Below are 27,388 nucleotides of genomic sequence, written 5' to 3' on the forward strand. Positions count from 1 at the left end.
AACTAAGCCTTGAGATTTTAAACCGAAGGTTAGCACAGCTTTTTGGCAAAAAAGACCTTTTTTAAAAAAGAAAGAGAAAAAAATCATACTTAAGTTGAGAACTAGAGGTACAAAGGGTTATTTATTAACTAATATGTGAACATAACAGTATAGTGAAAAAAGTTTTTCCAAAGATGGATATTTCCTTATGGTTTGCTGGCTGCTCTAAGCTTTGCTGATCTTGACCGAGGATTAAAGGACACTTCCATTTCTGATGGACTGATAGGCCCATCAATATTTTTCCATCTTTTTTGAGTTAAATGCTTAATTTCTTCCGCATCAAACTCCAGAGGATTCTTCTTAGCCCAGTCTCTGGTACTTTTGTGCCTCTCTTCATCAACAGCAATTCCTTTGAAATGGAGTTTTACCAGACGATCTTCCAAAGAGTGAAAAGTAATGACTGCACAATGTCCCATTGGCTTCAAATAGTACTGTGCTACTTCTAAGCCATTGTATAGCTCATTCAGTTCATCATTCACAAATATTCGTAAAGCCTGAAAAGTCTTTGTTGCCACATGGGCATGTCTATCTAACTTGTCTAAATTGTGTTTTGGAAAGACGGTGTCTATAATGTCTGCTAACTGTTTGGTTGTTTCTATTTTACCCATAATTTGTCGAGCCTCAATTATGGATGTTGCAATCTTCTCAGCAAGTTTTTCCTCCCCATATCTGCTTATTATTTTCTTTAAGTCTTTAAACTCTAAGTAGTTAACTGCATCAGCAGCAGTGACTGGATCTTGGGCATTCATTCTCATGTCCAGAGGACCATCGTGGGACAAAGAAAACCCTCTGTTAGCTGTATCGAACTGCATAGATGATGCCCCTACATCAAATATGAACCCATCTATGCTATTTTCCTTCACACCCAAGTCTCTAAACAGTGCAGGAAGGTCAGTAAACTTGCCGTGCAGAGGTGTTATATCATATGGACCTTCTTCTGACATCTCCTTAGCCATTTCATATGCCACAAGGTCTCTGTCTAGTGCAAATATTTTGGCACGAGGAGCCTTCTTCAAAATTTCTTTTGTATGTCCACCTGCTCCAAATGTCATATCCACATAAATATTGCCATTCACAGGATTTAATCTCTCAATAACTTCCTTTGTCATAACTGGAATGTGAGTGGATTTTACAGCTCCAACAATACCTTCCTCTGTGGTATCGGTAGATGTGCAATACATTTTTTTAAGTGCAGACATCCTTACAAATGCATTACAGTATTGGTTCATGCAAGGTCTTCTCAAAGTTTGCAGAAATATCCCCCAAGCAATAGATTGCTGTGCACCAATCATTTTGATCTCTGTAGACGTTATTCAATATACTTTATGACGGAAAATTACTTCAGCTTCTGCAGAAGCCCTATAAATTTAAAAAGCAAAAGAAAATAATGAAATATGTAAATAATTTTGAAAAAGTTACCTCAAACTAATATAACCTGCCATTGTATACATTTTGTAGCACTGCCACAGTAAACAACTCCATATGTCTAAATCATTAAAGGATTTTACAGCTTGAACAATACAACAAGCAAGGAATAGAACCTAGACAAACATGTAACTACAAAAGGAAATAAAAATATCTTTTCCATGTTGCCATTTTAACACTAAAGTCCCCAGTAACAAGCAAATATATGTATATAATAATACGGTTAAAGCCTTTAAGGTGAAGGCATGTGATGTCAAAATAGGTATGTCTTGTGATTAAAACATGAATGAAAGCAGCAAAACAACTTGAGTTTGGTCAGCAAAGCTTTTTCAAAACATTTATATAAAATAAGTAAATCTGGACAAGGCAATATCCACATGTAACATATTAGTAAATTTCACTCAGATTTGTGATACAAAACTTCAAATAATTTATTGTTGTCAATTCTGAAAATAATTTGAACTAAGGTCAATTTCATTTGACATTTATGCACACCTGAGACATGCATGTTTTGGAGGGGAATGTACTGGGGGCACAGAGCCTCAGAGGGTAAAATATTTAAGTACATCCCCGCACCATTATTCCCCCACAACGTTACTCAACACTGGTAAAAATGCACTTAACATTAATCAATTATTTACAAAAATTACTGTAAATACTGTTTCTGGAAAAACTTCTATCAATCATTCAAATATCAATAAGTGGGAGTTACGATGCGGGTGGTTATTACCTCAAAAAGTTATGGACCGATTTTGATGAAATTTTCAGGAACTGTCAGAAGTGGGCTAGGGAAGAGATGATTAGTTTTTGGTGGTGATCCGGATCAATTACCAATCAATAATCAATAATAATAAAATAATGCTGCCTTGGCGGAGATCTGTGCTCTCGGAGAAGTGTAGTTATCATTATTTTGCTAGGGGGAGTAAATATGCAGGAAAATAATGATGCGGGGGTCTTAAAGTAGAGATGATCCCGCACAGATTACTATTAGATTACTATGTCTCGCTTAAATCGATGTTTGTAGTACATATAATACATTAAAAAAGTGCCCAATAGATATTTAAGATACACAAACATTGCGTTTGAAACAAAATTTAGTATATTATTTTCGATTTTAAATAGAGAAGATTTCAAAACATTGAAACAACTGGATTTGTGCTTTTACTCACCTTGGGCACTTCATGTGCGCATCCATGTTGAAAAGACCCGGATAAGACGTAAAATCCTTGCGCCATCGTTCGTAAGTGGAAAATATATAATATAACAAATATCAGTCACATATGCTTCATTGTATGTGGTCATTATATCTTGAAGTAAAATCTTTTTTAATGCAGAATTGCAAATTTAAAGCTTACTTGCATGTTAGACATGTTGTAGGGGACCTTTTTTTTTTTAGCACATTGGTCTCCAATCGTGATACAGTTGGAATGGTTGACATGGAGTAAGGTAACGTTTACTGTAATCGAAGTGCTCAGTCTCCTTGCTTTTCGTGATTCATTTTGTGGGGTTTATGTTGATATAGTACGTAATCAGTATTTTAGTATTATTTTTGAAATCACTTAGATCGTGAGGTTATACAGACTGCGTAATTTCGTCGAGGGTAGGCAGTCACGATGCAGAAGCGAGCGTTGTCAAATGTCATGCTGGCTGTTGACACATTTTTCCGGTGAATGTGTTATCAGCACTGTTCACTAAAATTTTCTCGACTGATGGTGCCAACTTTTTGAACTCTGAAAAACAATTTTCATGTTACTACTCGGATCTAATGAAAATTTATGTCACCCTAGTTCTGTAACCTGTACCCAGTGTACAGTAGGTGTACCAGTTCTGCCAAAATACAGTTAGTTGTTACCATGAAGTACCTCTTTGATAGATCTATATGTGCATGCACATTAGTTTTCAGTTTTCTTCCTGTCACAAGACAATAAATATATAATAGAGATTCATATGCGTATATTTCAAATATGACCAATGTCTACTTGTATGAGATCTGCTTGAAAAAAAAAGGTCATTCACGTCTTTGAAATGATTTCATGCTAACTTGATATTATCCATGTTCATATTTTATTCTTGCAGTAAAAAGGTGTAAATGGGGATACTTCTACTTGAAGCAGTGCTTAAAAAACACTGTGAAATCCACCAAGATGTGTGACCATCGGTTGCTTCGCTCTGGGTCAGCAGGAGAGATTGACCATGTACAGCATCTGTCTGACAACATTGGAGCACTGTTTGAGAATGCAGATTATCACGATGTTACCATCATTGTGGAACAGCAACATTTTAGTGCACATAAGGTCATCTTGGCTGCAAGATCAGAATACTTCAGGTAAGTTGTTATCTTTCTGTGTGTTGTGAATCACATAAGACAAAGTAACCTATTATAGTATTTCCTGTCATTTATCAGATTAATTAATATGTAATATTTTACTACACTAGTATGTGAACACTTGAGATTAATTTTAAAACAATCATTGATGTTTCATGTTTATTGATAATCTTTCTTAAATCTTCTATGATTTTACTAAGTTAAAGAAAATAATGGATTCTGTATGTTAAAGGGATAACGGCTGATCTTTTTGGCCAAAAAATGAATTTTCCTGGAGTAAATGACAATTTTCCCATACTTACTAATGTTTAATGAATCCATTCCAATATTCAAAGTTAGTCCATGTTTGTTTTTTTTTTGTTTTTTTTCTTAAAAAGTTTGGTTTTTTTGTAATATTCTCTTAATAGATTATTACAGAGTGTAGTAAGCTATGGAGGTCACATGATGTGATGGCAAGCACAAATTCCAGAATAATTGCCTTAACTGTCGTTTTAGTGGTAAAAAAGAATTTATATTTCTATCAGTTGTTTACAATGGTTTTATTGTGAAATATGGATATCATACGTACAGTTGTTATCCCTTTAAACTAAAGATGGTAAATTTGCAGGACTTCAGAATTTATCCTGTTAATAAAAATTAACAGTCGCTAAAACCATAAATATTAATCAAAACCTACTTTTTTCCAGGGCCCTATTGTTTGGTGGAATGAGAGAAAGTAGCTGCAAAGAAATAGAACTGAAGGACACCAGTGCCACAGCTTTTCGGCATTTACTCAAATACATATACACTGGCAGAGTTAATCTGGGTGAAATGACGGTGAGTAAAATACCAGTTCGTAAAATGGAAGGAAAATGGAAAATTACATACATATTGAAATTACAAGGAGTATTTCAATTATATGAGCCCTTTGAAAATAAAAGTAGCATATGAGATATGATTTTTTTTTTTTTTTATATAAATGAGCATGTGCGCAATAACTAGCATGGAATACACAAACATCCTAATTGATTCAAATCTAAGCCTTTTAGCTGACATAAGGTTTTCTCACATGAGTAAATGCAACACGACGAGGTTTTTTAATAACCTTCAAGGGCAATGTTTATTATCATCATAGCAAATGTTTGACATGAGTAATAATACATATTTTTCATCCAGCACTTAAATGAACAAGGCAATATTCTACTTCAGGAGGATGTGGTGTTGGATGTACTGGGACTTGCTCACCAGTATGGATTTGTGGAGATGGAAAAGGCAATATCGGAGTACTTAAAGGCTGTATTAAACACCAAGAATGTGTGCCTGATCTATGACATTGCCAGCATGTACAGCTTGCGAACTTTATCAGACACTTGCTTTCATTACATGGACAGAAATGCCCAGGACATCATCAACAGTGAAGCCTTTCTTTGTTTATCTGAGGTCAGGAAATGCAGCTTTTTTTTCACCTGTCCCGAATTTTAAAACTGATATTTACTCGTTCCATATCTATTGAAGTTTTGAACTTGGAACAATTTAAGTTGAACACCAGTTCAGTTAAAACTGTGCCATTTGGCATTTGATAGTAGTTTTAAGTGAATGCTTAAATATTAAATGTCAGTGTTATGTTGATATCATTTTAAATATAATGTGGTTATTTGATATTTATGTGTAATTTTATATATACTAAATACATGATATTTTATGGTGTTTTTTATGTTGTTTCAGAGTGCACTATGCGAGATGCTCGCCAGGGACTCATTCTGTGCCCCAGAGGTGGAGATTTTCAATGCAGTTTGTCTTTGGTATGAAAAGAACCCCAACTGTGATATAGCCAAAATAATGAAAAACATAAGATTGACCTTGATGTCACTGCAAGACCTGTTGAATAAGGTCAGGCCTAAAGAGTTAGTTTCTGCTGATGCCATTCTAGATGCCATAAAGTTTAAGACAGAAAAAAGGGACATGGAGCTTCACTATAGGGGATTTCTCAGTAAGTCCTTTTTCAACTTGCGTTGAAAATATTATTCATATTTTCAGTTGTGTGGAAACAACGTGATAAAGTGTGTGTGTGTGTGTGTGTGTGTGTGTGTGTGTGTGTGTGTGTGTGTGTGTGTGTGTGTGTGTGTGTGTGGTAAATTAAAGGGTATTATATTTTCAATGAGAAAATTTTCCAAACATGGTATATATTTTTAAAAACTTTTCTCATAGTAACCAAGTACAGTAGTCAAATGAGTTTTCTTTTCAGTTTAATGATCTATCATTTGTAATGTATTATGCTTAAGATTATGTTGATCTGTGGTGATGATAGTATGTGACTGGAAAATCTGATGCCCTTCTTATAGTTAAATGTATACATCTTAGCCAACAGAACAAGTCAACAATTTTGATTTTTTATGTACAGACACAGATGTGTCTGTACATATTGCTATCACCTGCGTCTGTCGTCGCCGTCGCCGATCATGTCGCCGTCGCCGTGCACTTTCAGCATTAACAACATAAGTGGAAGACAGTTTTACTTTTTGGCTTTATATTTACAGAGCTGACTAATATTCATAAAACGCAGGTCAAGTTCGAAAATCAGCATGATCGGGCCATTATTGTAGAATTTATGCTGTTTTTTCACTTTTTAGCATATATGCAACACTGTTAACACATTTCAAGGAAAACCGATAGGCCTGTTGTCATGAAACTCACAGGAGTAATCAGTCTTACTAAAACGCAGATCAAGTTCGAAAATCGGCATGATCGGGCCACTATTTTAGTATTTATGCTGTTTTTTACACTTTTCAGCATATATGCAACACTGTTAACACATTTCAAGGAAAACCGATAGGCCTGTTGTCATGAAACTCACAGGAGTAATCAGTCTTACTAAAACGCAGATCAAGTTCGAAAATCGGCATGATCGGGCCACTATTTTAGTATTTATGCTGTTTTTTCACATTTCCTCACATTCAGTTTTTAGGCATGTTAACAGTCTCATTATTTAACTAATAAGATACGTGAAAGTGTTTGTTTGACATTTCCTGCATCTTTACAACATTGTTAGTTGATTTTGTAAAAATGATGGTAACATGTTATTGTGTATTGTGTTATAAAGTTTAAAAAATGGAAATAAACTCATATCATTGCAGTTTGTCAGATTCAATCATTCACTATGTTCAGAATCTCAGAATGGAAGAAATTGGACATTTAACACTGCTCTATTGATATTTTTCTCATCTCATCAATTTTCTTAGTTGATCATATAAAAATGGCAGTAAACTGTTAATTTTATTTTATGTTAAAAATTGTTAAAAATGGGGAAAAAAACATTTCAGAACAGTGCTGTCTTGTTTATATTTTGGCATTTTCAAGTTGTGACTTTGAAGTTCCATGGGCCTGAAGACCTTTGCTAGTCACATTTTCTGAATATCCATGATACTAATATTTTATTATTAAAAATTGATGGTCATTATGCTGTTAAACATTATGTAATATTGCATCAAAATTTGAAAAAACCTATTTTGGGCACTGCTCCCATGATTACCTTTTAAGAAAAACCATGTCACTTACTGTTCTCAAACTTACAGGAAAGAAACATGGGACTAAAATACAGCTTCAGTAGGCAATGCAATCTGCCAGTTAAACAGTTTTTTTGTGAAAATTTAATTTTTCACATATTGGCATTTTCAAGGTGTGACTTTGAAGTTCCACAGGCTTGAAGACCCAGGCTAGTCACATTTTCTGAAAATCCATGATACATATATTTTGTTATTAAAAATTGATTGTCATTATGCTGTTAACCATTATGTTATATTGCATCAAAATAGAAGAAAACACAATTTTGGGATCTGCTGCCATGATGACCATTATGGGAAAACCATGTTACTAATGATTGCCAAACTTTCAAAAAAGAAATACAGGACTAAAATGCAGCCTGAGTTGGAAAAGCAGTCTAATTGACTTCTTTTTCTGGAAGTTTTACATTTTCAAAGTGTGAACTTGAACTCCCATGGGCCTGAAGCCTTATGCTTGTTTCACATTTTACTTAAATTGGTATTACCTGTTGAGCATAATTAAAATTTGATGTTGAATTTGCAGTTTAACATAATGTACTTTTGCATCAGAATTGACAGTAGCCTATTTTGTTATTTCCTGCTTTTTGTCTGTACATTTGACAGCTTTGCTGCCTTGTTTAAAACCAGAATTAATTATCTTTTAAAGCTGGTATTGATTATATAAGCTAGAATGAGCCTAGAAAATCCGTTGTTTTACCCATAGGTGTTTTTATCTTATAGCCCTCAATGAGAACATTGCCACAATGAGGCATGGAGCCAAGTTGGTCCGAGGTGAGATGAAAGCTGCCCTGTTGGATGGGGACACATTGAACTATGATCTGGACAGAGGGTTCTCCAGACATCCCATAGATGACACCAATGGTGAACTGGTAGTAGAGTTAGCTCAACCTTCCATCATTAACACAGCAAGACTGCTACTGTGGGACAGAGACATGAGGTGAGGTGATGAAGATAATGAGTTTATTATAGATTGTAGATCTTATAGTTGAAGTGACATCTTACATTGTTGCCTGGTTTTCAAGGTGATTTTCATTGGGATTTTTTATTTTAAAAGTTCTGATTGCATAAGAAAGGTGAAAATGTAAGGCAGTTAAAATATTGCTGGTATTATGCATATATTTAACATTGTTACAGAGATAACGAGAAATTCTGATATATTTCTGGAATACAATTTAACTGGTACTCTCCACCAACAACTTGACATTGTTTGAAACTTGAAGTGATTGTTTTGTTTTATTCTTCCAGGTCTTACTCTTACTACATAGATGTATCTATGGATGACAAGGACTGGGTGAGAGTGGTGGACCACACCAAATATTTATGCAGGTCATGGCAGAATTTGCACTTTCCGGCAAGGGTTGTAAGGTAATTGCCTTTTTAAGGGATTACGACAGTTACCTCACAGAATCATTATTTTAATGCAATTCATTTCTTTAGTGGTCAAATGGTCATAACGTAGCCACTGGTCACCCTGAGCTTCAGAGATAACTTGACACTAACCTCTTCACTATTAACCTATCTTCATCGTGTCAAGTTACCTCTGACCACATTCGATTGCCTCCGCCGCCTGCCAATCAAATTTAAAGCCCGCACTCAATGACTCATTGAACGATCTAGCCAATGAACGCGAACGAGTCAAAAGCGCGCTTTGTTCAAATCCGGACCAATCAAAGATAAGGCTGAATATCAGGGACTTGCCGTAACCTGTGGGCAGCACGCAAAATACATCATCCCTCAGTAGATAATTATGCAGGGCATCAAACTGCTCTGGTTTCAATTCCGATATACTCCATGCTTTCTTTGTGTACGGTTATGCACTCGGAACTACTCGGATGTCTCCGCACTCGACAATAACTATGTTGTTAGTATGGAGCTTGCGGAATCAGCCGAGGATTGCCGATTGACGGTCAACCAATCAGCGTTTTCACCAAACTTTGGTGAAAAATTTTGAAACATGGATTCGATTGGCTTATATAAACTAGGTCAAACTATTTTCGTCAGAGGTAACTTGACACGATGAAGATAGGCTATAGTGAAGAGGTAAGTGTCAAGTTATCTCTGAAGCTCAGGGTGCCACTGGTACACTAGTGTAATAATGTTCTGTTTATAAATATGACATGAGAAGAATGTTTTTTCAGTTTCCTGTATTCATTTGCAGGTTTCTCAAGATTGGTGGAACTCACAACACAGTAAACAGGGTTTTTCATGCAGTCGCATTTGAATGTCTGTACAGCACAAAACCATTTAGGCTGGAAAGAGGTTTGCTAGGTGAGTACAACATCAAACTATTGACATGCCTTTGACATTAATAGCAGTAACACTTGGTATTGTTTTTAAAATTCTATTGATTGAGTAATTTAGTACAAGACTGATATTTCATTTTTGAAGGTCATGATTCTTTTTCATCTTAAATATTTAGAGAAGCAAGGTTATTGCAAAAAATATGGCTTTGGTTAAAATGGTGTGTATTTACAGAGGACATTCACAAAGCCCTTTGAATATTACATAAAAACAAAAACTCTCTTTTTCAGTCCCTTCTGAAAATGTGGCTACCATTGAAGCCAGTGCCTGTGTGATTGAGGGGGTGAGCAGGAGCCGCAATGCTCTGATCAATGGCGACACCAAGAACTATGACTGGGACTCGGGGTACACCTGTCACCAGCTTGGGAGTGGTGCAATAGTGGTGCAGCTAGCACAGCCATATATCATAGGGTCTATGAGGTAACTTGGCAATACCTGTTTGGCATTCATGGCTCATTTACTTGAAGGAACTTTTTAGATTGATGAAAATTATATTGAATTATATGAAAATAATACTCATCTAGGTAAAATCTTGTTACTATCTTATAATATTCATTATCATAAAAATGTTATACATTTATAGACATTGGCCGAGGACAGTATGCTGTTATGCAGACCTCAGAAAAGTGATTATAACATCGGCAGATTATTCAAAGTTCCAGATAGGATAATACCTTAAATATCTTGAGCATACTCATGGTATTTGGATTTTTTTTTTTCAGAATGTTGCTATGGGATTGCGATGACCGTAGTTATAGTTACAAGATAGAAGTATCCACTGACCAACAGACTTGGCATACAGTGGCAGACAAAACAAGGGAAAACTGCAAGTAAGTATATGTGAATATTGGCAGTGTCTACCTTAATATGTTACTCACATACAGACCAAAATACAACTGTTGAGATAAGAAGCCATACAATACTTATAGCATATTAAGAGATATTTTATTTCTTTCAGGTCATGGCAGACCATAGTTTTTCCACCAAGGCCAGTCACATTTGTCAAGATAGTTGGAGTTCAGAATACAGCAAATGAGGTATGTAGACAAGATTTGAAAGTCTTATGCCATCATATTAAATTAAATTCAAAAGACCTGGGTTAAGATTTTATTGAATTTAAATAGAAAATTTGTGATCAATATACTTAAGTGTTATTCTGGTTTTGGTTTGGGTTTAAAAGAAATATTATAATAAATAATAGTGATGTGTATTGAGATATCTGTGCTATAATCAGGCTGTGATAAAATAATTTTGTCCAATATGAGTATTTTATGAGGTATTGGTTTTTATATGCAGACAATTCTCCTGTATTCAATATGTTACAGAGACTCATGTTGCTTTTTTCTTGTAGGTTTTTCATTGTGTTCATTTCGAGTGTCCTTGTGACTCCTTGTCTGTGGCTCGCTATGCCCGGGGTGTGGATGAACCAACCCCCCGCACCACCTCAACTCCTGAGGGAGCAGCAGCTGGTTCCTCTGCTATGCCGCAGACACCACAGATGCCCCTACCACCCATGACAGAGCAGTCCAGTAATCCTGACATGACGTAACAGCATGAAAGACTTGGATAACTACAGGCTTGTATCTAACACAACCTGTGTTCAACAAAAAACAGACATCAATGCAAGTTTAAAGGGGTGGTGCACTAAAATTAAAGCAGCAATGAGATTGCTGTGAAGACTGAACTCCATGTCAATTATGATTTTTCACGTTGGCAGTGTTACTTGACATTTATTGGAAATGTTTTGCAGAGTTGATTAGGTTACTTAATCATGGGTCCCAAGCATTAACTATTTATGTTAATTTAATGAAAAGGTTCAAACAGAATTAGAATAATACTTGTTTTTTTTTTTATGTTTACACAAAATTGATACATATATATGATTGCTTAAAGGAGTATCATTTGCTTCTGGAATCACTGTAGTATAAGTATTGGGTAACTGGTATATTCTTCCTTAACGCAATTTTATCTGTTGCCAAAAATCACAAGTGTTATCACTACATCCCTATAACAATTCGCACGTTAAGGCTTAGGGCAAATTGTAGGTTATTTGTAGGTTAAGCCTTGGATAAACTGTACAGTGGAGTGAGCAACAGTCTTTATATTTGCTGTTATTACAATATATTTGCTACTGAGTAGCTGTAAAATACATTCGACTTGTACTAAAACTCACTGCTCAATCACATAACTTCTCTCAGATAAATATTATATTCTGATGCAAGATGCTTAAAATAGAAACATTTGAGTACCTGTTAAACTATTTTAAATAGCGTTGGCAATTTTCTTGTCAAGAATCTTTAACCCACATGAAAAAAAAAAAAACAGTATTATGTAAGAACTGGGAAGATATTAACTGTAAAGATTGTTACTCAGAGCAGATTTCATAATGTTCATCTGCATGGTTGTGCTTCCACTAAACTTGCCATTCCACTGTTGCGAGGAACAATTCCTTCTTCTGAAGTAGGACTTTAGTATATGAATATTCATACAAACTTTTTTCAAAGTGATAATGCTTACTTCCTGCTGTGGAAAGTGCTAAATTTTCATGAGGTAAACATATTCAGTAAGCAGCTTGTTTGATAGAGTACTTTTTTATGTATACTGTAAGGCAAAGATATTTTTATTATTTTGTTGATATTGGTAAATTCAGAATTAACATAACTTTGCAATTTGCTCTACTTTCAGTCATTTGAATTCACAAGTGCACTCTTTATTATACCAAAGAAAATGCAATTTTTTTTTCTTTGTTTTAGATTAATTATTCTTATACATGTATGGTCATAACGATTTGAAATTAACTTTAAAACATTAAACATTGAAATTAGGGGAAATGTTTTGATTCAATAAATGTGAAATGTTATTTAAAACAGAAAAAATGTTTTGTCTTATAAAATTTGGGTCTGGCTTAAATTAAAGTTCCAATTAAATTTCTGTATACAGGCACTATTGTCAGTCTTAGTAATCCTGGGACCTTTGCTGAAGTTTTCCTGCCACAACATCAGAAGGAGGCGAACTTTCCCAACACTCTTCACACAATGCAAGAAGCTACAAGAGAGAAACCATTTTCACATCAGTTATGTATCACATTAATCTATACTTTTTCAGATCCATTGCATTAGACATGATTTTACTCTTAATCACAATTTCACATAACACAGTTTGTTGATCATTATTTAATATTGGAGTCCGTCCAACATACACGTAACCTCACCTTATACTTGACTAATTATAATGATTATTTTTTTTCTTTTACCTAGATTCAGAATTTCTTATACCTGTGTTCCATATATTCCAAGTTGCCCTGTACTTTTCATGGCATGCAGGTGTTGTGTTGGTATGGCAGGTTTGGCTGGGAAAAATTTAGCATAGTTTTTGGAAAGATTGCCACTCGCTAGTAGTTCCATGTTTTTCTTTCCCACAGGTCTTTTTAAGTTCTTCAATTTTAGTTTGCGGTTTGCAGATTTGGTTTCATCCCAGCAAAAAGTGACACTTCTGTTCAGTTTTTGTCTGTTTCCTAAGTGGGGTTTAGGGTCGTTTTTATACCCACCAGTACTTTCTTGGCCAGGTAAATATATGGTTTCCAATGTGTCACTCTCATAACCTTCTTCCAGATTGGTGAGGCCAGTTTTGACTGAAGTGTTCGAGGATTTCATTTTCTGTATAATTAAATTGGCATCAGATATTAGTGAACTAACAGATTCAGTGTCAGAGTCTCTCAGCTGGGTCACTTTGGGTGGTTTAACATTGCATTCCTGAGTGTTTATAACTCTGTCCACTGGTGACCACTGCGGTGCCTTATTATTGGACACCAGGTGGCCAGATACCTTATGCTGATGTGGTAAGGCAAAATCTTCATAGGTGTCATCCCAACAAAAATCTGTCTCATCATCTTTGATGTTATCCTGGCCTAAACTGTTCAGTTGAGGAAGACTCCTTTGCTTCCTGAGATATTCCTCTGTGAGGGGAGATTTTGGTGGAATAAGTCTCTTCTCTGACAAAGACGACTTTCCATCTGTATCTATTTTGAGTGAAAGTGCCTGATGTTTTCCTGGTCTGTTACCTGGTAATGGTTTACTGCTGGCATAGTTCGATTTGGACAAAGATGAAAGTTTACTGTACACAGGTTGCTCAGTATTAACTCCCTTGAGATGCACTGGTAAGTCGTACCTCTCGACAATGGGATCTGCTAAAGACTTGCTACCAGTCTGAGTTGTATTTTGCATTTCAGCATCTGGATTGTCGAATTTGTCATCAGAATCATTGAGGATGATATTGTGTTTCAAAGACTGGACATCAGATATCCTGACATACAGGTCTTCTCTGCTTGTGTAGAAACTGTCTGATGGACTTAAAGGCAGATAGGGACTCTCTTGATATCTGCTTGAAGTGGATTTTGAGCGAGAGTGTGGGGATTCCCTTGAACACCATGGTTGTGACTTAACATCAGAATTCTCCAAGGTATGAATGTTGTGATTTGATTTTGAACCATTGTGTTTTTTGTATTGGGAGAGCGATGCAGATTTAGATGCAGAGGGAATCTTTTTCATTTCATAGCAATTCACTGAGGAGAGGTCACTGTTGGTCAAGCCAAACTGACCAGTGTCGATGTTTCTGCCCCCATGAAGTGACTGCTGACTACCAAACACACTGTCAGAATCTGTTGCCATGCTATGCCTTTGAGAAAAAGGACTGGGTATGGTGCTGTGACCATAACTGATGCCAGAGTCAGTACTAACCACAGAATATCTGTTCTTAGGGACATTACCGTTTTCAGCACTGCTGGAGCTCAATTTTACATTTGGTCTGACAGTTTTGTGACGGGCTTTCTGTTTCTGGATGAATCCACTTAAAATTGAGTGACTTTCCCCCATACTTCTCAGCGGTTGAGTGTATATTCCTTTTCTTGTTCTAGGTTCATTTTTGAAGTACATCCCAGGACGTGTTCCCAGTGGTAGTCCCTCTGGTCTCAGCACCACACCACTGTCTTGGCTGCACGTGCTCTCTTGAGAGGTAGAGGAGTTTCTCTTTTCTGCACTGTCATCTGGAGTTGTTGCTGCATTTGTGGAGATAGATGAAATCTGACTGCTGTATAAATGTGGATTAGTACTCCTTATGCCTTTCCCATTTTGTATTTCAGCAGTATCAAACCCTGATGTAGTGAGACTGGTCTGCTTCTTTTCAAATTGAGGCTGACAATCCTTTTTTGATCTGGGCTGGTGCTGTCCAGTTGCACATGCAGTATGGACTTCTGCATTTGTGAACGAGGTAAATTTAGATTTGATGGGCAGGTTTTCATTCTGGAGATTTGTATGTAGCTGAGTTGGAATAAAGGCACTTGCAGCTTCTGGGGCTTCCTGTAGCCGTGGTAACAAGGGAAGCTTTCTTTTAGTTCTGATTCCATGTCCAGAGGTTCTTGATGATTTTGGCTCAACATAATTGGGATCTCTGGCAGTGGAGAGCTGGGTTGTCATCTGACTGTCTCTGGACTGTATGCTATCGACACTAGCAATGGACAAAGTATCATAACAAAGCTTGTAGCTACTTTGAAAATGTTCTTTGGGTAATGTCTGTTGATTGCCTTCCATGTTTTTATTGTAATTTGTTGCCAGCTGATTATATTTTGTTGCATCTTCATCGATGCTGTACAAATTTTGGACCTTTTCTTTTTTGTGTGACGGAACCTCTGGTAAAGTTCTTTTCCTTGTCCTGCCAATTCTACTTTTTGAGTGAGAACCTGGATCTAACGTGGACGTAACAATATCTGGAAGTTTCTTGGTCCTATTTTTAGAAAGTGGTTTGTTCTTTTGATTGCTTTTGGTTACTCCAGTGGCTGAGTGAGTGACTGAGGGTGTTTGATGATTTAATACACCCAGCATTTCAAATATGATCAACCCCAAAGCTTTCATGTCTGCTTTGAATGGATTAGAATCCATTTCTCTAATTGCCTTTTTGTAAAATTTTGGCGTTTTCATAACTGTTGCATTTTCAAAGTCTCCAATAATTGCCTGAAGGGACTTGGTCTGAAAAAAACAAAAAAAAATGTGTTAACCATAAATTTGGCTGCTTGAACAGTGGTCAGGACCTTCATTTGTGGACAAGAAATTCATTAATCACTGGGCCCAAAGTAAAGATTATGGTCCTTAGGTATGGACAACATATCCATTAAAATAACAGCAGTTTTACAGTGTGGCATCCCTTTGGAATTCTGCCAGACACAGTCTCCACAGTGGCAGTTCAGTTGATTTATTAACTTAAGCCATGTGATAAATGATTGCGGGAGTGGAGTTGTCTCAATTAAAGCAACCATCTTTCACACCACCCTTCAACCTTGTTTCTTTCAAGTGGCATGTTTTAAATGCAAGTCCTTTCCTCCCAGTCAAATTTATTACTGCTGGGTAGCCAATTTGACAATGGAGTGTTCCTCCTATTAAATAAGCTGCCCAGTGATACCTGTGCCTTCGGGCTGGAGGCACTAAACGTGGTCATCAACCTAGCTGGAATGCATACAATATGTCTTCCCTTACTTTAATATACATATTTGGCATAGTGACTTTGGTCACAAAGGCTATTGTGTACTCCAAATTAAAGGTACTATATAAGTCAATGTCTACAGTGGTCTCTGGACTCATTCTTACTATTATTCTTTAAAATGCTGACAAAGGTTTAAAATATTGAGATTTTTAGTAACATAAAAATGCCTAAAATGTCTAAGGTAACATTTAAATGCGTCGTTTAAACCTTTAAGTGATAATAACTCTTCGTATGAGATCTATATTTCACAATAAAAACATTGTGAATAACTCGTAGAAATATAACATATTCTGTTTTACCACAAAAACAGCAGTTATAGCTATTATTCTGATATCTGAGCTTGTCTTTAGACCACGTGACCTCCATTGATGGCTATACCAAGCTTTTTAGAAAAAAAAACAGGGACTAAATTTGAATGTAAAAATAGATTCATTAACCATTGGTAAGTATGGGAAAATTGTTGTCTACTCCAGGAAAATTCATTTTTTGGCCAAAGCGAAGAGTTATTATCCCTTTAAGCTATCACTGTAAAGATAATCAATTGTACTAATAGGAAATCTTATTTTAGTTAAGCTTTAAAATTGAGAAGCTGATGTACAAACTGTGAATCTTTTAATTTTAATTGATATTATCCTGTGGTTGGTGGATCCATTATGAGGTTATCCCACACACTGACCACACACTTAGACTAAGATATTGCAATTTTACAGCCCGCTAAGCCAAACTGATGTTATTTGAATTGTGATACACTAGCTACACATGACAAAGGTGAAGAGAGTGTTTTTATTGCACACCAGTAAAACACTTCTTTGATTTGAGTATGTCTCGGGTATGTTGGTTGAGTATCAGTATTGCATAATACTGAAAACAAAATGTTTCACCATTGTTATTGTATTGCAGAAGGAAAGTATTGATTGTTTACCCATAACAGTTTTCTTACATTTAATGCGTTATCATGTAAGTAATGAAAGGCAGTCAGATGGAGAAGCAATGTTTGGTGTTTCAAGTACTCAGTTAAGGATGTGTTATAATCTACGGAAGTATGTGCACAAAGTTCGGGCACTTAAGCCACAGAAAAGCTGGTCCTGTTCTTTTCTTAACCTAAAACCACTTGTGGCTAACTGCATGTCCTGTACCTGTAGATGTGCCAACCTCTTGGTATATTAGCTTCTGACACCAAAAAATTTCTTTTCAGACTTCAAAAATATTAATTGTAATCTAGTCGCGCTAAATATATATACTTCATTTTAAAACATTGATGAATATTTGATTGAAAATTCATAATATAATTTTCCGTCTAACACAAAGGCAGTTTCTACATATTTTAGCATGCTGACAGTATTTTAGGGGGTTGGGGTGAACATGAGATTGAATGTTTCTAGGACATGGTCAGTGTAATTACTAATCTCATTCAAATTAAGGTAAGAGGATTATTCTGCACTGTTAGGGCATTTTGCTTAGGTCAAATCACATAATTGCTGTTCATAGCTATTTAACTGGGTGTTAAGTACTGAGATAAACAGGTGGCTGGTGTCCCCATTACTGTCATTATCAGGTAATCCTTTAATTTCCCAACCAGGCATTATTGCTTAATATAAAACTAAACTTGATCTGGAGTGCAGGTAAAATTGAGAATGTCTCCCTATGAAATTGTTTTAATTGGTTCAATGGCATGTTGCACGTTGAAAGCATGGTATTAATTTTCTTAATGCATTACAAAAATAATAATAAGGTATTAAAACTTTTTTGCCAAATATTGTCAGTTGTATTAAATTAAAACATACTGTGACAAATGTTTAGCAACTCCTGCAAACGGAAAGGTTATTGTCAGGGAACAAAACACTACCCCCCACCTGCAGCCACAAATTGTATCTATTCAGTTACAGGATGACACAGACGCTATTCAAACTGAGAAATGAAAACAGCGCCCTGCGCTTAAAATGCACTCTGTTTTGCCTTAATAGCTATAGATATAAATTGAGGAAATGAAGAAGTTAAAATGAATGTGTATGCACCTGTAGTGATCCCTGGACAAATATGGTCTTGGTGGTCAAGTTATTATGGACAATGCCCAGCTCATGCAGGTGTGCTAAGCCTCTGCTTATATCTGCTGTCAAGTTATGCAGCACCACCTCTGTCACAGCATGGCCATGGTGCTGCAAAAAGTCATACAGTCTGGCAAAGCGGTAGTAAGGTTGGCAGATTATTCTGAATAAAAAAAAGGGAAAAACTGGCTACATAATTTATACAATAAACATTTAACTGCATCTGAAAGAAAACTTTTTTAAAAGTGAGTAAGAATGACAGATATGTAATGAATATTCCAAAGCTGTGATTGTTAAACTTCTTTTATAAGCTCTTATTTATTTTAAAATACCTTAATAAACCCTCCATTAATTAAATGCCTTATCATTGTATTATTATCAATTTTTATACCAACCTAGACTCCTTTTGCATCCAGTTGTAATCCACACTCTCAGTGTCACTTGGGAAGTGGAAATGATTAGCCCTCCACAGACATGGTGCAAGATTCTCATGCTCTGACAGGGCAAGTCTGTCATACACTGCCTTCTCAGTGGTCCACTTGTCTCTCAAATGTGGAGGATAGAGCTTCACTGTCCCTTGTTCTACCAGACCTTCATCTCCCTGAAGCCATTTTACTTTAAATTTCGAGGGCCCATTCTGTTATGATGAAGAAAAATGATGAAAACATCTTAAATCATTTGGCAACCATGTGGACTTTTGTTCTGTGTTCAAACTAATAAAAAATTAAGAACTTAAGGGCAGATAACATGGACACAATTGTTCATGAGAGTGGATTTTGGTTACTTTTACTTCAATGTGCAATCTTAACTTTGTATTTTTGATTCGTTCAAACCAAAACTTGTTACAGACCCTTTTTAAATACAGCTTTGGGCAAATTCATTACCATCTCTTGCCATTACATTGCATGTGCTTGCTGTCAAACTGAATAATGTTTTTTTAATGAGAAAGTTTGAATCCCTCCCTCCCCTCCCCCAAAAAAAAAAAAATTGCTCCATAATTTTTCGAAAATTTTTCCCCTATAACCCATAAAAATATTTTAAAACCAAACAGAATAGGTTGTTGAAGTACGTGTTACCTATAAAGACACTTTTACTTAACCTTTCAGAAAAGAATGTGTTTAAAAAAAGCTTATTTTTTTAAAATTCTGGTTTCTTTTAATGGTCCCTCATAAATGTCTTTGCATTTAATTGTGACTCTAGTTGTGAAGAAGCTGCTAGGAACAGATTAGTTTTCTGCTTTGAAAATCGAGATCTGAATGCTCCTTTTGACACTGGGGGCTTCAGGTTATTGGTCGTCAAAACAAACTCTTGATTTCAATTTGTCACATCACTTGACGCACCTTCAAGTCGTGCTGACACAATTTACATTTCCCAAAATTCATTCCCCAACAAACAATGAGTAACAATAATTCTTTACCTTTTTGTTATGCTTGATATCCTTGTTTATTTTGCAATTTTAAACCCGGGGATTAAATTTTGGTGGTTAAAATAGATCAGTTACGTATTTGTTACAAAAAAAGTTTCATTTACACATTTTTATTGTTGTTTTTGGTACTTCTAATATTTACATAGGAATCTGATATTAAATTAAAGGTAGTTATTTTTGCACAGCAAAATAAATCTATCCAAGAGGGTGGTCAGAAAATACTTACTGCAAGGAATTTAAACTCAGAGTTAAACATTTGTTATAATTGCTTTGATATTATTATACAGATGTTTCAGTAAACCAACTTCTTTCAAGAATTTCTAAAACGATATGATATGACTGCACCTGTTAAGAAAAATCTGTACTAATTTTATGAAGTTTATATTTCTCCTTCTTATTTTTACATGATCCAAATAAAGCAGTAAAACCTGATTTGATTTTCATTTCATTCAAGGTGCATACTTTAATTTAATGTAATTGTAGAATAAACATAAATATTTACATATTTCAAATTTATTTAGCTTACAATTGTGCCCTTTGATACTAGAATCTCGGTTGTAGGTTGCGGGCCTTTTGTAGTTTGTTACCTTTCACAGATTGCCAGGCAAGGGAGTGAGGAATCTAACCAATGCAATGAGCAACTTGTGTCATCTGTAAGGCATACTAACACCCTTCATTAGGTATAATATTTACATATAGCCAGAGGGGAGATATGCAAACCCAATCGAATGAATATTTTACACCTCACTGAATGGGCAGTTAAACTATTTTCAAATAATTTTTCCACAAAGAATTGCCCTGTCTCACATTTCATTATGACCTCTGTGTGCTTTATACATTGAGCTTTTGTGACTATGAGCTAGCTTGAAAGCAAACGTGAAAGATTTTGCGAAGCCTGGTTGGCTATCTTGCCGGTTACTGAAGGTACTAACACTTGCACCAAAAGAGTGAGTTATCTCCTGCATATGAAAATCAATCATTTGTAAGTGTCAGGGAAAATTGTTTATTTTTCCATCAGTTATACTCTTGGTAGCTTAAGCATGAACTATGGGATAATGATCTTAAGTGATCACCATGATTTCTTCAATTGGGATTGCTGACCTCAAGTAATGTCTAAGGTCAAAGTTGCAAGTTTAGCCTTGGTGCATTCAAATAATGTTCACTCAGTGCATTGTGCTACAGCTAGACAATTGAGTGCACTTTATAGTCATGTCTTTCAAAATTAATATTCAGACATCCCTTTTCATTCAAATAATCATTAAATGTGACAGAAATATCTGCGGTAACATATTTAAATTCTTAAAGTAATACTGTAAAAAATTATGCCACAATCATATTATGTGAAATGATGGCCAAATGCACATGCGTGTATTTGAGGATTTAGGATTTTGCTAAAGGAGCTGGACACACACACACACACACACACACACACATATATGGGTTTACTTTGGTTTTGCTCAACTTAATTGAAGTCTCAGGTTATACTAGTAAACCCCTTTTTGCTTTAAGGACATGAAATAAATGTCAAACACAAAGAGAAGAGTCTGTAACGATGAACAGCAAAGTTATTGTCACCCTTTTTATGGAATTAGGTATACATTTCAATGGAGAAACATTTTTCAAAACGTACAAATTGTTAGAATTTCTTAAGCATTTTTTTATGGTCATTTTATGCTCTGTTTGCACAGACTGAAAGAAGAGCATTATTATCAATCTATTTTTAAAATTTAGACATATTTTTCAGAATGAATAGGTGACAAGTTTTGAGGTGACAGTTGAATAAAAAGGTTTATGGGTGATAAATACTAGCATTATGTATCATGTTTTCATTTGGTTTGCATGTGTGACTAGAATTTAGCTGTTTGTTTTGACATACTTTTTTCTATTTTATGAAACAACTTCATAATTATTTATCTATTCATTCAGTTATTTATTGTATTTCCTAATTTATATACTCATTCATTAATTTTTTGTGCATATTCAGTTTTCCAAAATGGCATATTGGATTATTATTGTTAACATATGATCGAGATTGTTTTATCCCTATTAATCAAAAGATATTAATTATTACCACATAAAAGCACTGTTATTAACTGAGATCTTTTGATGTGACTGTATGGCAGAGGTAGTTTGCATGAGCTATATGGAGCAGAAAAATTAAATCTGTCAGACATAACAGTAACACTACTAAATTTCACAAATACTATATTACTTCAAAGGGGAGCACGCCCACAAAGCCATCAACTATGGTCTGATCAATATTTTGATATGATCTTGAAGTTGGGGTGAAGTTACAGCTGGTGCATTTTAATGTGGCCTTACCATATTCACATATAACTAGTAACTAGCATTAATCCTTTCCATGTTACAGGTGTAAAACTAAGTGTCTGATATGGACTATGGGCAACAACTATCAATAGCATTAATCAACATCCACTTAATGGAATATTTCACATCAAGGATCTAATTCTTTAAAAATGAAAAATATTTGAAGAAATGTTGTATAAATTATCGACAGTTCATCTCTGATTTTACACAAAATAACACAAATACAAAAGTATGCATTCTGTCACAAAAATCATCCAACCTCACCTTCTTGTTTATTGACAAAACTTGCATGTCTTCTAGTTCAAAGGGTGCATCCTCCTGTCTCTGTGTCACACGTCCACAGCAACACTTCATACTAGACAAACTGGCACACGGATGTAAGACTGTTGTAAGACTAACACACAATCCAAAAATGCACAGCTCTTGGGCATCATTAATGTTGTAATCCCCGATGAAGGATAAAGTAAGCACTGTTAAAATAATTGTCCAACATATCAAGTTGGCTGCAACTGGTAAGAGAACTTTGACTGCCATCTCTTTATTGGAAGGAACAGTCCTGAGCTTTGCAACATTGTATTTTTGTACCCTGTTGTTTTTAATTGTCAGTTTTGCTATTGCTGCTATAGCAAAACAGAGCCCTGTAAAGATGCTGATCCAACTTATGGACAGCACTATCACTGCATATTCCCAGCCCTTTTCATGGGGTAACTGTAGTGGACTGCATGGTATGGCAGTGGCATCATAAGAACTTTCAAAATAAGGTAAACCCATGTAAGGCAGTGCAGTCACAGTGGCAGAGAAAATGGTAATTGTTACTATAATGATGCAGTAATTATATATGTGCATTTTTTCATTCTCTGAAGATGGGGGAATGAAAAGAAGAGAGGTACTTGTTGGCACCAGCCATATGATAATTTGTGCTGAAAATGTTCCCAAGAATCCAGCAATTCTACATAGATGTTTTTCTTCATCTGACAGATATCCTCTGAGCACATGAAGAATGAAGGATGTTCCCAGCAGCACATAGCAGCTAAATGTGAGGACAAAAATGAGATGATACAGCAGAGGGTGTCTTTTGAGTTTACAGTATATTCTGCTGCAGATAAGACTGAATAAAAACACTGCATTCAAACTCAAACCAAGCACAGCAATCCCTGTAGAAATGTGGGAGAATGTATCCACAGTAACAAGGATCATTTTGATAGATGAACTGTCAGAATATAACACTTGGCAGGTTACAACTTTATCTTGTTCAGGATGTCAACCTATTCTACTTAGTACTTGTGGATCCTTTTTTTTTTCTTGACAAAACTGATATGAATACTTCATCTGTTTCATGCTCATTGGATACATACGCCTTGCTGTGTGGTGACTGGAATAAAGAAAAAAAATGAATACCAAAAACTTTTGAACATATCAAAATTTTTTATAAGTAAACTGGATTTCAACCTTTAAATCATTTAAAATGCAACTTAAAGTATCATTTTTAAATGCAACTTAAAAATGATACTTTAAAATGTACACATCATTTTCTTTAAAATCCTCCTTATATCATTCTCTAGGTCTAGCAAACACAATATGATGTTATCTTGGAGAGTCATTTACCCATGTTTTAAAAGATGACACTTCCTTGTCTTGACCCCACCTAGCTTCAGTTCAGTGACACTGATAAGGTTTGTAAGTTAGTTCATTTTTGCCTCCTTTATGTATCCTTTAAGCCCACTGAGAGGAAAGTAATCCAAACTTTGAGATCATAAAGTAATCTGGATTACTAGCTGTGCCTCCTCCCTGATCCCCATACTAAAGTAGGTATCAGGGAGAAGAAGACATTCACGATGGAGGAAAAAGGAGCTGCAACGCCATTATATTTCATTTCCAGGTGCACAGAAATAGAGAATTGCATGTCTGTTCCATTTAGGTAAGCGCAGGTCTCTTCACAATGTTAAAGGCAATGTGCATTTGATTCTTTTTTCTTTTCATTTGTGATAAAATATACAACAGACTGTATCAGGCATATCAAGTATCATTTACATTCAAAAACATTATTAATTTTTTCCCGTTTTTTCCTAATTGTAATATAATCACTTAAAAAAGTATAACCAATGTTTTATTGTTATTGTGCGTTTTCTGTCACAAAACATCACATGAAATGCTTTTGGACAAAGCCACTAGTTTAAGTGAATGGCATTTCCACTTATAACAACACGAAGATTGCTATGCAATCGCTCACAGCAGCAGCTAGACATTGTTCCACAAAATTTACTATACTGAATTATCTTGTAATTGACTACAAAAATTGCCCCTCAATTTCCTCTGGTGATGCCCAACACTTAAAATTGATGATGATTTTCATGTCAGACCACATTGAGGAAATCCATTACATTGTCTCAATACATTTGGACCAACTCTGGGTTAAATTTCAAGGTTTTGTTGAAGCCTCTATTAGATGTAATTTTGTTTGGCTTGTGCCACGCAGTACCATGCACCAATCTTAGAAATTGTGATGCAATAGCCCACTTATAGCATTTGAGTATAATTTAAGAGTAAAAGGAAAGGGATAAATGCAAGTCAAATTATTGCATACTTTAAAATAATATTTTTATATTATTAAAATAATGGAACCCAAATAACTTCAGCGTAACTTGGACACAAGTTAATTTAAAGAAGTTCTCAGAGCAAATGTATTACAATTAAAAGTACACTCCATGAGATTTACCCACCAAAAAAGATTTTCCCAAGAAAATAAGCCATTTTCTTGTACTCATGAACCATATTTAACTACCCCTTTCTGCACTGGGATTTGACCTTTGATAAAAATAATAAAGGTTGATTTTAGCTTAAAATGACTGACCAGTTATTATAACATCCACCATTTTCCTATAAGCTCCAATATGGAAATATCAACATAATTATAGTATGCTTCAGGAAAAAAACTATTTTAAGGAGTTAAATCATTTTTAAGGTGTATATAAGGTTTTATAGGAAATTGTGGATGGCAAAAAAAACTATACATTTTGGGGATTTTCAAACACGGAGTGTACCTTTAAACTAATGTGGACCACAAAATTTTGTTTCGTTTAGTGTTGAAGAAATACCTGAATCATTTTAATACAGTATATACCATTCAAAAGTATTTGTTATTTTTGTTAGATTGTAGGTCTTGTTATATTTTTCTAATATTGATAATGTAAAACCTGGGCCTGCATGTCTTTCCACTTAACAAATTTCCTAAAGATAAATTAGAATCCTAAAACTGCCTTTTTTTGCTTGTCTCACCCTATATACCCATGCATATATATAGAGAGAGAATCTCCACCATTCTCCATCCTTTATCTAAGAGAGGCTTAAGCAAAGCAAGCATCTAGAGTGCAACGTTTTAGCAATATACCAAGGGTGGCTTTTATTTGAATAGTAGGAAAAATCATGCACTTTAATGTTAAAACACTTTAATTTACGTTTTTTATCTATTAGATTTATATATGTATGCATTAACAAGTGTGCTACATATAAAAAACTAAATAGTAAGTGCTAGTGTTAGTCTTTGAGCAACGCGTGCGCCACTGCTAAGCGGGAGGGAAGGTGGTTGAACGTGCGCGAACATAACCCAGCTTACAAGATTAGCGATAAAGTTGCACAAATGATAAAGAACTTAACCCATGGTTTAGTGTGTTTCTCTTTTCGTAAGAGCAATTCATTAAAAAGTACAGGTGTGCACGACCAGCTTGTCTGTTGCGAAAGTTTTCAATGTTGCTTCATTGGAAAAAAAGGATCTACCACAGAGGCTCAGGATAGCCCAGTGTTAAATAAATACAATTTATAAGAAGAAGTTCTACTAAGAACTAATATACTTAACGCGGTGTCATTTTTCTATCTATTAAGATTGACAACCCCAACGACATGCAAACGGTACTTAACCTCCTCACGATATATAGCGTCACATTTTAAAGCAACTCATTCATGTACTAACCATATAACGTAGACTGCGACGAAAAGAACTCTCCTATTGTTTTACTCACCTTTCTTTGCCTTTGCTAGTTCTTATACATTCCTCGTCGTGAATCTATCTGACAAAATGGTAGAGCAATAGTGTCTGTTGTAACACTCTCCAGTTTGTGTTGATATATATAGTATGCTTGGCTATTTATTACGGTTCTCGCATACAATCGACACTCAGAACAATACGGCTCAGCTAGCTCAGGTGGGGAGATACCAGTAACGACACCTATTTGGAGAAGTGGAAATTTTCAGATAACAGTTCGAACAGGAACATTTTAATTGTGGTTGTCAATCTCGGAGTGTAGAAATCCAGAATGCTCCAATTACAAGTTTTAACCTAAATCTTTAAGTTAAAGACTCTCTTCTTGATTTTTCTGTTTTGGGGCATTGTACTTAGGCCCCCTTTACACTGGACGGCGTCCTTTCTGCGTCCCCTAGTACGGCCCCGTTTGAGAGTGAAAAAATTACTTTACGTGCCGACAACTGGCCGATCATTGAGCATCTATTTTGCAACGAAAGCGATGCTTGAGCTCTGCTTCTAATGCATCCAGCATAGCTTTGTATTTTGCTTTCTTGAGATCGGCATAGAGTATTTCTTACTAGCTTGCTAACTCATTTGCTTTGTGGTTCCCTACATTTATTTCTCTACTTATATATCTTCACATAAACGGTGACTAAGTAGCCTACTGCGTTTCCATCCAGGTGGGTTAATGAAATGGTCATTTTAATTTAATTACACTTCTAAACTGAGAGCTAAATGGCTTCTAGATTGTCCTGATACAGATTGATAGCTTAACCGATTAAATGAGGTGAGTCATATAGTTTATAATTTCAAGGTAGAGAACCATTTCAAAAAACATGAAGTTGAGGTACTCCATTTGACTCGACTATAATAAATAAAATAAAACAAAATGCATCTATGACACATAAAATTATATATAATCCTTATGAATTTTTTGAAATTAAATTGAATGGAATTGATAAGTTTTGTAGCTGCTAATCCAATAAAATGTTTGGAAAACTGAAAATTCATTTACGATTAAATATGATACGATAATAAACTACTCATTTCCTTTTGCATTTCGACTTTTTCTTTGAATGGTATGTACGTGTTTTCATGTGCCCATTTAATGCTTTTATATTTTTTGTTTTGGGAGTTGTCAAGAATTTCATGGTTGATTCCATGGTTGTATTTGTCCCGTATCATTGTGGTCATCGCACAAGATGTTTTGTGGTTCACAAATTTCCACCAGAATTAGTTCTAATGCGAATACCCTATGCAGAATAATGATAGTTTGTGTAGTTACATGGCACTGTTTTTGGACCTAAAATTATGGTTAACCGAAGAACAACAGAAACATCCTAGCATTCTTTTAAGCCAAATGCAGCCGACCCAATGTAAAGAAGGGGTTATATGTTTTGATTTTTTAAT

General features: G+C 35.3%; 3 protein-coding genes across 6 annotated transcripts; 1 reads left to right on the forward strand and 2 right to left on the reverse strand.

Annotated features, from left to right (window-relative positions):
- Positions 1-101: 101 nt before the first annotated feature.
- On the reverse strand, positions 102-2,782 carry LOC106155169 (putative methyltransferase-like protein 15 homolog). Its single transcript, XM_013529858.2, has 2 exons — positions 2,634-2,782; positions 102-1,398 (listed from the first exon to the last, which is right to left on the reverse strand). The coding sequence occupies exon 2, from the start codon at positions 1,329-1,331 to the stop codon at positions 186-188; it is 1,146 nt and encodes a 381-aa protein (XP_013385312.2). The 5' UTR covers positions 1,332-1,398; positions 2,634-2,782; the 3' UTR covers positions 102-185.
- LOC106155168 (BTB/POZ domain-containing protein 9) lies at positions 2,684-12,314 on the forward strand. Of its 4 annotated transcripts, none has more exons than XM_087007141.1 (12): positions 2,684-2,704; positions 3,541-3,790; positions 4,477-4,606; positions 4,979-5,209; positions 5,495-5,759; positions 8,050-8,266; positions 8,575-8,694; positions 9,488-9,597; positions 9,861-10,050; positions 10,353-10,460; positions 10,589-10,667; positions 10,982-12,314. In XM_087007141.1, exons 2-12 carry the CDS (start codon positions 3,609-3,611, stop codon positions 11,177-11,179), a joined length of 1,830 nt encoding a protein of 609 aa, XP_086863267.1. In that variant the 5' UTR covers positions 2,684-2,704; positions 3,541-3,608; the 3' UTR covers positions 11,180-12,314. The 4 variants fall into 4 exon arrangements, with proteins under 4 accessions (XP_086863267.1, XP_013385310.1, XP_013385308.1 ...); XM_013529856.3 differs by lacking the exon at positions 2,684-2,704 and adding an exon at positions 2,745-2,910; XM_013529854.3 differs by lacking the exon at positions 2,684-2,704 and adding an exon at positions 2,884-2,905.
- On the reverse strand, positions 11,156-26,598 carry LOC106156310 (uncharacterized). The gene is made up of 6 exons (XM_013531505.2): positions 25,977-26,598; positions 22,225-23,332; positions 18,602-18,843; positions 18,177-18,369; positions 12,906-15,650; positions 11,156-12,675 (listed from the first exon to the last, which is right to left on the reverse strand). The coding sequence occupies exons 2-6, from the start codon at positions 23,155-23,157 to the stop codon at positions 12,586-12,588; spliced, it is 4,203 nt and encodes a 1,400-aa protein (XP_013386959.2). The 5' UTR covers positions 23,158-23,332; positions 25,977-26,598; the 3' UTR covers positions 11,156-12,585.
- Positions 26,599-27,388: the final 790 nt, after the last annotated feature.

The sequence above is a fragment of the Lingula anatina genome, chromosome 2, assembly GCF_051362555.1.
Source record: "Lingula anatina isolate TDL-2025a chromosome 2, LinAna3.0, whole genome shotgun sequence".
In the NCBI taxonomy this organism is placed as follows: domain Eukaryota; kingdom Metazoa; phylum Brachiopoda; class Lingulata; order Lingulida; family Lingulidae; genus Lingula; species Lingula anatina.